The sequence below is a fragment of the Macrosteles quadrilineatus genome, unplaced genomic scaffold (genome assembly GCF_028750875.1).
Source record: "Macrosteles quadrilineatus isolate MER2022 unplaced genomic scaffold, UCM_ALF_1.0 Scaffold_6__1_contigs__length_79288215, whole genome shotgun sequence".
Classification (NCBI taxonomy): Eukaryota; Metazoa; Arthropoda; class Insecta; order Hemiptera; family Cicadellidae; genus Macrosteles; species Macrosteles quadrilineatus.
Window position 1 is genome coordinate 37,741,122 of NW_026542599.1, and position 11,541 is coordinate 37,752,662.

Sequence of the window (11,541 nt, forward strand, 5' to 3'; positions counted from 1 at the left end):
TTTGGAAGTGGTCTGGGATTGATATTTGAAAAAATGTAGAAAAAAGTTTGGGGGGGGGGACAATTAAAACTCACCCTGTATAACAAGTGCTGTTAAGCATTTGATGTATAAAGTTTTTGCGTTAACAAAAGTTAAACCAAGTCGAGAGGTGGTTTAGTTTAAACTTAGATTAATACCTAGTTTAAATTTGGGGGAAACACAAATCTAAATTAAACTAGGTTTACATAACCGTTTAACAAAACTAAGTTTAAATGAGCTGGGGAAACCGGGCCTAAATTATTTGATTAGAAAAACAGTATATTTAAACTTTGAAAATATCAACATTATTCAAGTGTATAAACAAACTGAACTAAAATGTCCTATTAAAATTATCTTTTAAAATTCAACACTTAACTTCAGGTAAAAAATTTTAAGGGGTCGCTAAAAATAGAAATAAATAAGTCAGGAATTGTTTAAATACATGTTTTGAGGCACCTAACTTTCGAGTAAAGTATGTTAGACTACATTTGATGTTGTAGCTTTAGTTCTTGAGTAGGTTTAAGCTGTTTGTGTCACTATTTATAAAAGAGACTATTTTTATAAAAAAAAATAAAATATTTATAAACATTTAAATATTTATATAACATACCTGGAATCCCGTGGCAAAGGATCAGTCAGTGCTCAGTTGAAACTTGCTTATAACTAATTACAACAATAACAATTAGATAACATTAAAGTTCAGTTAAATATGGTACATAAGAAGTAGACTTTAGTTGGAGAGGCTGTCACCCCTCTTTTAAAGTGTATTTAACGATATTTCAGACAATACAAAATATACATGCATAAATGGCAAAATTGACTAACACAAATCTATGTTTGTTACAGATAAATGTGAATCAAAATAACCAAGATTATACAAGATTGTCCATCAGCATCATTGTATGTCAACAACTGGAAGCACCATTATAATCAAACCATTCATTTATTTCACAAGCCAATAAGCCAAAATCCATAGTGTTAGAGATTATATACAATGCATTACCATTACATACTAGAAACAATTTCCACATAAATTTTCAGAATAGTTCAAGACCGCATAAAAAAATGAATGATTCACAATTATTACCAAGTCGTGTAAAATACTGGCTTAGTAAAGCAAAACATGACTGTTTCTTTAACCTTGGTTTTGAAAGTGGCCCAAAAGAGAAAATTGGAGCTATTAGACAGATTCTGATGGGTTGTAGTAAACCTTTCAGAGCCATGTTGGATGGTGAAATGGCTGAAAAGGGTGATATCCCAGTAAATGATGTAGAACCAGAAACATTCAGAATCTTTTTAAAATGTATTTATGGAGCAAGTCATCTGTTAATACCCAAGCTTACTTTTGAGGAAAAGGCAAAACTACTCTATGTATATGAAAAGTACTTGGTTGATGATTTTAAAAATGAATTGATTGAAGATATGAAAAAATCATTAAACTCAGGCCTGTTATACTTCTTTGTTGCTATATGCCACCCAGTCTGTCACATAACACCACAACTCAATAGAAAAATGACTGAAATTGTGATCTTTAATATAGAAGGATTGATAAGTGATGATGGATTTTTGGAGATCAATAAAAGTGGAATAAAGTGGATACTACAATTGGACTATATTCCAATTGAAGAAATTGAACTCTGGCATGCAGTTTTGAAATGGGCTAAATTCCAAACAGATTCAGTGGAAGGCAATGAATTAGTTCTTCGGCTATATATTTTTGATCTTTTAAAATACATTTGTTTTTTGACCATGAAAAACAATGAATTTTGGGACAGTGTTGTTTCTTCAGGAATCCTTAATAAAGAAGAAATAAGTGCCATTTGCAGATCGTTTGTATCAAGTAAACCGCATGAAATTGAATATTTGAGTACAACTACAAGAAACCGCTACGAACTATATCCCCCATCCCAATGTATGAAAAGTTGTTTTAATGAACATCCTCAGTATCTTTGCGAGCCTAATTCTGCACATCTTTACGTCTCTATTACTTTGACAAACCTTGAACTGGAGAAAAGACATTATTCTCAATGTCATCCCTGGGCTGGGAGTTTTTGGACCCTCAGTGTTGAGAGGTATGAGTTGGAACAGAATGACTATTTAGAAGTACTTGTCAATTGTGACAAACCTAAACGATGTGAAGTAGAAATAAGCCTCATAAATCAGTGGGAAAAACAGACCTATACATTTGATAATATTGTACTTCGTTTTACAGCAAATTGTGCGGGAGATAAACAGTTTTATAAATGGAAATGTCTACTCAATGAAGATAAAGGATTTTTTAATGATAAAATCGGTATTGTAGTGTTGTTAAAATGCAACAAGCTGGACCAAGCAGGGCCTGACGATTGAAACCAATCGCCTGTAATTTCTAACCAAACACAAAGATTGGTTTTCTTAACTCGTGTTTTAAATCTTGAAATAATTAGCAAAACAGTAAACTATTATTCCACAAACAGATTAGTAAGCTTCTTTTTTCATTTAAAATATTTAACATGTGGTAGAACAAAATACAGTAATTTAGAAAAATATAAAAGTCAGATCAAAAGAAAAATTAATGAAGTGAAAAAATATTAAATCAAGTTCACAACATCCCCGCCCCCATTTAAAATTGCTAACCAAGCATGTGCAAGTTTAAATCAGTAAAATCGGTGGGGCATTTTTATACCTTCTTCTTCTTCAAATATTTGTCTTTTGTTTTTGTTTCAATTTCTATTTGATGTCATGACATTGACACCGTTCTTATATATAAATATGTACACCAATAAACAATGATGTTTTGAATTTAATTGAATGATACAATAAAATAATACCTAAACATTGTAACGATGCATTTTTTCTTCCATTTTCAATTTCGGTCTGTATGTGTATGTCTCATCAGCCTTACTGAAACAAATTTCATTCCTGTTAAGTAATTTATTTAGGGTGGATTGTTACAACCCTGTTTGGCTATAACAAAGTTTTTACATCAACCCTTTTTAATTTGTTATGCCTATTTCATTCAACAGACATACAAAAACTGTTACATTTTTGGAAAAGGAAACTTGAAAATCCAAAATGCTTGTTGGAGGACGTAACTAATGTTCAGATAAAGTTATTTTCGTGTCTAGTTCTTGCCCGTTGACACTGATCGCTAGTGTCAAAAAATTTTATTTCTATTTTAGGGCGAATTTAATGGTTTGTGCTTTACTGTGTGGTTATACCGGGTGTCCAAAACCACCTGTACACCCCTTTCAAAACGTTAAAAACATTTTATTACAAACAAAAAATAATACAGAACTAGCTAAATTGGGTACGGTCTACCAAATGGTGATAATTTAAAATCCAAAATCACACCGGAAGTGGCTTTTTCAGACCGGAAGTTGAATTTTTTTAATGTAAGCTACTAATTTTGATTACAGAATCGGATTCTACGTTGAAAAACACATAACTTTTGTATAAATCATGTTTTGAAAAAACTAGTGTTCTACCTCCAATCCCCTATCAAAGTCAATAATTTTGGGTCATTCATCTGCCAAAATTGCTTGAAACAATAATAAAGCCCCCCATACACGGGCGAACATGTTCGCGAGCATGCTCGTGATGGTGTTGGCGACGAACATGCTCGCCCGTGTGTGGGACCCGTCGCGGCGAGAATGTTGGGCTCGGCACTCGGCTCGTCCGACCTGACGAGCCCGAACATGAACATGCTCGCCCATCTGTGGGGACGACCATATGTTCGAGAGCATGTTCGCCGCTGCAACTTAGAGATAGGCTCAATGATTCCATCCATGTAGCCTCTACTATGATTCCAGTTACACTCGTGGACTCATTACAAGTAACCGTTCCGGTTCCAAACGATTACTTCGTTACCGCCATTACAAAGTAGTCGCAATAGACAGATTGCACTTGTAATCATCATGGTGTTGATACTCTGATGTATTCCAGTTACAGCAATAGATTTAGAATCAATGTTTACAGAAGCTAAATAAATATTTGTTTGTGTTTGTAACGCAATAAATACAAATTTAAATGAGTTTCCAAAATAGAGGGTTCATCAATTACAATAGGTATATTATTACACAAATGTGTACAATCAATTCTGTGGTAATTTGTCACAATTAAATAAGTCTAAGAAAGGCTAAAATAAGCAAAACTACGAGAAATGTTATTGCACAACTATGGAATTTTAACCAACAATATTTTCAAACCATGACGGATGAATTTAATCCGATAACTTAAGGCCTGGCACAATCGGCTAAAAATAAATCACCCCTGATTTATGTCTAAGAAATAATGCGTATGTTGCAAAAAAACTAAATGCTGTAATTGCAGCAAAAAAGCACCAGGAGTAGGCTAAATAGGCCTACACACAACTTGACTGTCACAGAGCTCAAGAGAAGCAAGAAATAGGCCTATGAACCGCTACCGAGCGACGAGCATGTTCGCGAGCATGCTAGTCCATCTCTTGGAAACGCCAAGCATGTCCGCGAGCATGCTCGTCCGTCTGTTGCCAACGCCGAGCATGTTCGTGAACATGTTCGCGAACATGCTCGCCCTTGTATGGGGGGCTTAAAGAAAAACAAATAATAAAAATTACATAAAGACATGTGATAAATAAAATCAGCTGTTCATTGTAAACACTATAGTAATTGAGTAACAGCTGGTCTACACATTGCTTAATATCACATTTTATAAAAAAATCATTTGTTTTTACATTTAAATGGTCAAATGTAAAAACAAATGAATTAAACAAAAATTAAATTAAGCAATGTGTTGACCAGCTATTACTCAATTACTAAGGTGTTTACAATAAAAAGCTGATTCTATTCAACATGTCTTTATGTAATCTTTGTTATTCTTTTTCTCTATTATTGTTTTGAGTAACTTTGACAGATGAATGACCAAAAATTATTGACTTTAATAGGGAATTAGAGGTAGAAAACTAGTTTTTTTCATAAAAAGTTTTATACAAAAGTTATGTATTTTTTAACGTAGAATCCGATTCTGTAATCAAAATTGGTAGCTTACATTTAAAAAAGTCAACTTCCGGTCTGAAAAAGCCACTTCCGGTGTGATTTTGGATTTGAAATTATCACCATTTGGTAGACCTACCCAATTTAGCTAGTTCTGTATTATTTTTTGTTTGTAAGAAAATGTTTCCAACGTTTTGAAAGGGGTATACGGGTGGTTTTGGACACCCGGTATAACTAGGGGATGAATTATTGTTTATGGTTAGATTGTAAGGTTTTAAATGACTGAAATAATAAGAAAAAAATTATAAACCGAACTGTCCTCTTCAGTGCACTGGACGGAACTTAAATTAAAATTGTCTTTAGCTGATCCCATAAGGATGAGAAATGTACCAAGGGAGTATGTTTTATCCTATCTATGGTTTAACTTAAACTTATCTATGGTCACATATGTTAAACTTTTTGTAAGCAAAACCCTGATGTGTTAAGCTATTTTGTCTACGAATAGACCAACTAATGTAAATTTATGTTGTAATATAATATGTGACTTATCAGTAGTCCTATGGTTATTTTTTGTAACTAGTGTGCCAAGCGGCACTTAGCTGCACATGACAGAAATGTTTATGAGCCGCTGGCGAGTGTTAAAAGTTTCCCCGAGTGCGGCAAAACCAACTTGTACTCTTGTTACACGTTATATTTTTCCTACAGTTATTATAAAGCATCTATATATTTAATACGCGACATGAAACTTTGTGAACAATAAGGCTTTTTAGTTTTAAGATTTAACCCCACATACTATATACCAAAATGTTCGTCTAGGTGTGTAGATGTGCAAACTGGCTTTAGATTTTCGAAATATATCTTTTGAAGGGCGTGGGCTGCCCTCAAAGGTCCTTCCATAAGGATAACATTGTGATTGATTTGAATGTTATTATATTCTGAAACAGATGGCAATACATTAGTAAAAGAAATCCCAGCTGTTATGTTTGGTTTTGAAATGTAAACAGTTTGCATGTTAAAAAAAAATAATTAGAAACCCGGCAACATAGGGTCTGACTTAGGGGAGGTACGAATGAGGCATTAGTTAAAAATTCCTCCGTGAACAGCGCTGTAGTAGAGAGTACATTGGCAATGAAGGTTTAGGCCTACTAATCGCAAAAATAGTTCTGTTCATAAAATTAAACTATAAATGCCTCAAATTAAATTTTATTATTTTTTAATTATAAAATTAATCTATCATAACCTAACCGAACTAACCAAACTTGCTGATAATGAAATAATAAAACAAAAGTTTAGTAGAGTAATAGAAAAAATAATTCTGTTTATTAAATAAAACTAGAAATTGCTCAATCAAAATTTTATAATGACTTAATAATAAAATTAAACTGTCATAACCGAACCAAACCAACCAAACTTGTAGATATAATTAGTAAACATCACGTTTTAGGTTAGGTTAAATCCAATTGAACAAAATTGGAAACACTGCAACAGCTGATCGTAGTCGTAGTATCTTTAAGTGTTGCCAACTTATTTTCAATGATACACATATTACATGCCTAATAAATGCATACTGAATTTTATCCTCTGGTTGCAATACTGATACTGGAGTGCGGCAAAAGTAAGTAAATGCAGCAATTATCTACTTAGCGTGCTATAATCAATACAAGAAAGCCTACTGTGTCAGGTAACAGTAAGGAGAATTAATTTGTGTATAAAATAGTTTTGAAAACTCAAGGACAGTGCCTAGATTAATACAGACAATAAATTGCTAAAGAATCTTGCTTATTTCCTTAATGTCTATACCGTAATCATAATATAATAAACCTGCCACAAGATGAATGTTATGCTATATTTTATTTGCTTAATAGCACAGTCATTTGATATATAAAATATGCTTAAAAAACAACAAAAAAATCGCATAGTTCTGGAAATTGCTTTAAAATGTCCTCCTAGGTGTCTATTTTAACCCATTGGGGAAGGAATTTGCACTACCTGCAGCACCCTCTGGCGGCAATTAATTTTACCGAATTTGTAGACTTTTACTCTATCTGCTATAGAAAGAAAACCTTAGGTAATAAATTAATAATTCTTTCACCATTTTGTTCACAGAAAAATTGTCTACAGAAAAGTGGTAATTGGATAGTCAAAGTTCTAAACTAAAAAAATATATATATAAAGATTATAAAAATAAAAATTTTAAAAACAATATTTTGAAAGTAAACTTGATATACAAATTCCAAGATTAATCCAGACACCAAATAACACTACTATTATAAAGTTCAATCGATTCCCTACGTAGAAAAATCAAAAGTTGTGTACTTTTATAAGTAACTAGCTGAACCCGGCAGACGTTGTCTTGCCTTTGACTATTTATAATTTAAGTACCGTTACGTTTAATTTTCAAGATGATCTCGTTCGCATGGCTCAATCACGTCCTGGTTGACGATCTTTCGCTACGCTCACTCACCTTTAGGTTGGAGCTCGTTCGCTGCGCTCACTTGCCTTCAGGTTAGCTCGTTCGCTACGCTCACTTGCCTTCAGGTTAGCTCGTTCACTACGCTAACTCGCCTCCAGGTTGAAGTTCGTTCGCTACGCTCACTCACCTTTTGGTTGCGAATTAGCTGGTTCATAAATGTAAAAGAAATAATAGTGCTGCACCCTGTTGGTAATCCATGTAACTTTAATGCTATTGAAAATCATAGAACAGAACCAACTTGTTTAATTGAAACAGCTGTTATGATTCATTAATTCCATTTCTCATAAGGTTAACATGGGAAACTCCAGAGCCACTGGGGCGGAGCCCTTTTGACGGATCAGCACCAAACTTCACACAAACCTTCCTTGAATAATGCTTAATAATGCCTGAAAGTTTCATTACAATCTGTCAAGCGGTGTCCGAGTTTTTCCCTGCCAAACAAACAAACAAATATATATACAAACATCCTCTTTTATACTTATAGATAACATTTTTTTAAATTGTTTGTTTACCTTACCACAGCTGATTTTTGGTGATATGTGGTTTCCATGGCAACACAAAATTGTTTGTTATTCGCTAAAATAAATGAGTAAATATGCAAATCAAGAAGCAAGATATTTATAAACATTATAATAGTAAGAAGAAACAAAAAGGGCGAAACATAATAATAACTAAATAACAAATGGCGCTGCCTAGCGGTGACACGAGCGGCTCTCGTAAGTCGGCCGGCGAGTAACGCTCGTAAGTTGGCGCCAATGGGTTAACACCAAAAAAGCCCGAGGGTGGGAAGTCGGGAAATGGCCGGCATCTATAAAATCCATCTAAAATGGTGGCCATTTCCCGACTTCCCACCCTCGGGGCTTTTTGGTGTGTTAAAATAGACACCTAGGAGGATATTTTAAAGCGATTTACAGAACTAGGTACAAGATATTTTTTTCCATTTTTTAAGGCATGAAATGAACGGGCTATAAGCATAACTAAGCAACACAAGTAGACTCCTCATCCCATTGTAAATTTTGAAGCTTGTTTTTCGAGTCTAGTTCATGTACGTCCACACTTATCGCTGGGGTAGACAAAATTTTGTTTCTATTTTAGGGTTAATTTCATGATTTGTGCTTTACTATTTGGTTATATAGCTTGGAGACCAGTTATTGTTTATGATTATATTGTTTTATTCGGCTTAATGAGGTTTTAAATGACTTAAATAACAAGAATAAAACTGCAAACAAAACACGACCTCTACAGTTGGTAACAGAAGTAACAATAAAATTGGCTTCAGCTGTTCCATAAGGATGAGAAATCTACTATAAGCCAGCTGTGTGACAATAGATAAAAAATCAATTTGACAGTTCTGCTTGTTTCACATTGAGATAACACAGCAAAAATATAAATTGTAAACCTGGTGAATTTTCTCATTGCAGCCATGGAGACCAAACAATACCTACTTTTAAAAGCTAGGTTTGGAGAGAAAGGGCTAATTGCCTGAGAATATGTGTGAGAAAGGATAGGATAAGCAGGCTTACCTTAAAAAATGTAGGCATCCCACTTCATTCACTACAGAACACAGAAGAAAACACAAACAAAACAAAATAAACACTGGATATTTCGAGGCCACTGGCCCCTTTCTCAACATGGAGAGTCACATTAGATATTAAGAGTCTTTCACTGGTAAGGAAGCAGTGTTTCCAACACACTATGAATTTACAAATGAATATTTACAGGTTATGAGTCATTGATTTTATTTACACTTAGTCTAAGCCTGCTTTTTAGGTGTGGAAGGGGAAAGGAAAATGTTAGGCCTATCTGAGATTGAGGTTTGGGGGCTCCCTTTGATAAGAGAGTTCCCATCTCCTTAGTTGTAATGGGTTACAGGTGGGAGGGAAAGATCTTATTATTTTTGAATTGAAAAAACTGTTTAAATCTTGCATATTGTGGCCGGTAGCATGAATAGGCACTGGTTTTTCTGGATGGTTGTTTTTTATATCTGTCCTATGATTGTTCATTCTTGTTCTAAAACTGGTGGTGGTAAGTCCAATGTATTGAGATGGGCAATGGTTGCATTGAATTTGATATACAATATTTTTCGTGGAGCATGGAGTGAAAGACTCTTAATATATAATGTGACTCTCCATGTTGAGAAAGGGGCCAGTGGCCTCGAAATATCCAGTGTTTATTTTGTTTTGTTTGTGTTTTCTTCTGTGTTCTGTAGTGAATGAAGTGGGATGCCTACATTTTTTAAGGTAAGCCTGCTTATCCTATCCTTTCTCACACCTTCTTTTAAAAGCATCACCTCAGAAAGCTCAAGGGGCAAAGCCCTCGGCTAGTATCAAAGTGTGAATAGTCCTAAATGGATAATTGGTATAGTAGTTATATTTTTATAAACATTTAAGCCCAGCCGGTTCAATAGTTTTTGTGCCAATTAACACACATACAGACGGACACCATTAAATTTTTAATTAATAGTACTGTATAGAAGTACAGAGATGGATAGTATAGATAGATATACGTCCGTAAACGTGATAACTTGGGTAATTTTTGTCTGATTTTTATTAAATAAGCTTGAATGAGTTCGCGAACCAGCAAGATCAGATCATGGGGGGTTTTAAGGGGTAAAATTAGTTTTTTCTTACTTTTGACCCTCAAAACATAAATTTTCCAAATTTATCTTTAAACATGATACTGACATAGTCCGGTGCGGGATTGGTAGCAGACAACATCCCAATTGAATTGACATTGTCTTCTACCAACCCCGCGCCTGTCTAAATCAGTATCATGATAGCCCTATCTAAATGTTGGAATATACGTTCCGTTTTTATGTTTATATTTCTTTGAATTGTGTTCTTGACAAGTTGTAGGCTATGAGAATTTTGTCTTTGCAACGAAACACGTAAGCTACTAAGCAATCTTTATAAATGGACTATTTGACGGAGGTACGTAAAGAGCCATTATTGTCTTACAGTAGTAAAATAGTCCACGGGCCAGAAACAAGAATTTTGATGAATTCACAACAGGAAAAGGTTCATAAATAAGCAACAGTCAGCTTAAATGTTTTAAGCGGGATCAAAATTATTAATGAAACTGAACTGGGCCTATTTACATGAATCTACATTACACAATGGGAAGTGCTGCTTATATGGTTCTGCACTGTGCAGACGTAACAGGACGAACTGCAGATGAATCTTGAGTGGAATGACCACAGGATGGACATTCAAACTTTACATCTGCCGTCCGATTTGACTGCAACAAAGTTAAATTTAACTTAGAATGTGCCCTAGATATACTGCAACTACAATTTTCCCATGTTCACCACACGCAAGCCATGAGCCACGTATTTCAACATCAAGACCTGCAAAACACACCTTGACTTTTTACTTTTTTTTCTAATATGAAACTTTTTTGAAAGAGATAAGTTCGGCTAATGTACCTGAAAAATGAGCGGCCCAAAAGACGATACTCAATAAAGGCCCAAAAACACTGACACTTCTTTCTAATATAGGCATAAATTAATTCAAAATCCGAATCTGTAAGGTACAAGTTACAGCAAAGAAAAATATTTTTAGGCCTACAAGAATCACAAGACAGTTGCTACAAAAACCTTGATAAAATTAGGTTTGCAGTACAGTAATTTTTAAAGCAGGATTATCTCCTGTACTGCACAGTGAATGTGAATCACAGTGTTGAATCACAGGCATAAAAACCATGTGTTGTATTGCTATTGCTAGTACAATAAAATTAGAGAGGGTGTGGAGAGAATATATTTTTCTACTAGTACACATTGAGGCGTTTATTCTCATGTAGCTTATACCAAAAATACTAGGTTAAAAAAAGTTATCAACAAAAATATAAAAGTAGGTACAGACTATATTCAGTGTTAGACTATAGGTTTGATATAGGTTGAGATTAGTAGAAAAGGCGTTGACGACACAGACTTTATCTCGTTTAAGATATTGACCGTTATTTTATTTCTTGGTATCTTCAGGGCCGGATTTACCTTTATGCCGCCTGTAGGCTACAAGTCCTCATGCCGCCCCTTATATATGTATATATTTACTGCTGAAAACATATTTATAGGAAAATTACCCCCGCTCTACCTCGGTG

At 34.3% G+C, this 11,541-nt stretch overlaps 1 protein-coding gene across 1 annotated transcript in view; it reads right to left on the minus strand.

The window, feature by feature from the left end:
• Positions 1 to 2,807: 2,807 nt before the first annotated feature.
• LOC128996793 (peroxisome biogenesis factor 2) overlaps positions 2,808 to 11,541 on the minus strand; it is a 68,240-nt gene continuing 59,506 nt past the window's right edge. Inside the window, exon 8 of the mRNA XM_054422268.1 lies at positions 2,808 to 2,901. Within this exon, the coding sequence (XP_054278243.1) occupies positions 2,899 to 2,901 (3 nt within the window). The 3' untranslated portion in view covers positions 2,808 to 2,898. The remainder of the gene's footprint in view (positions 2,902 to 11,541) is intronic.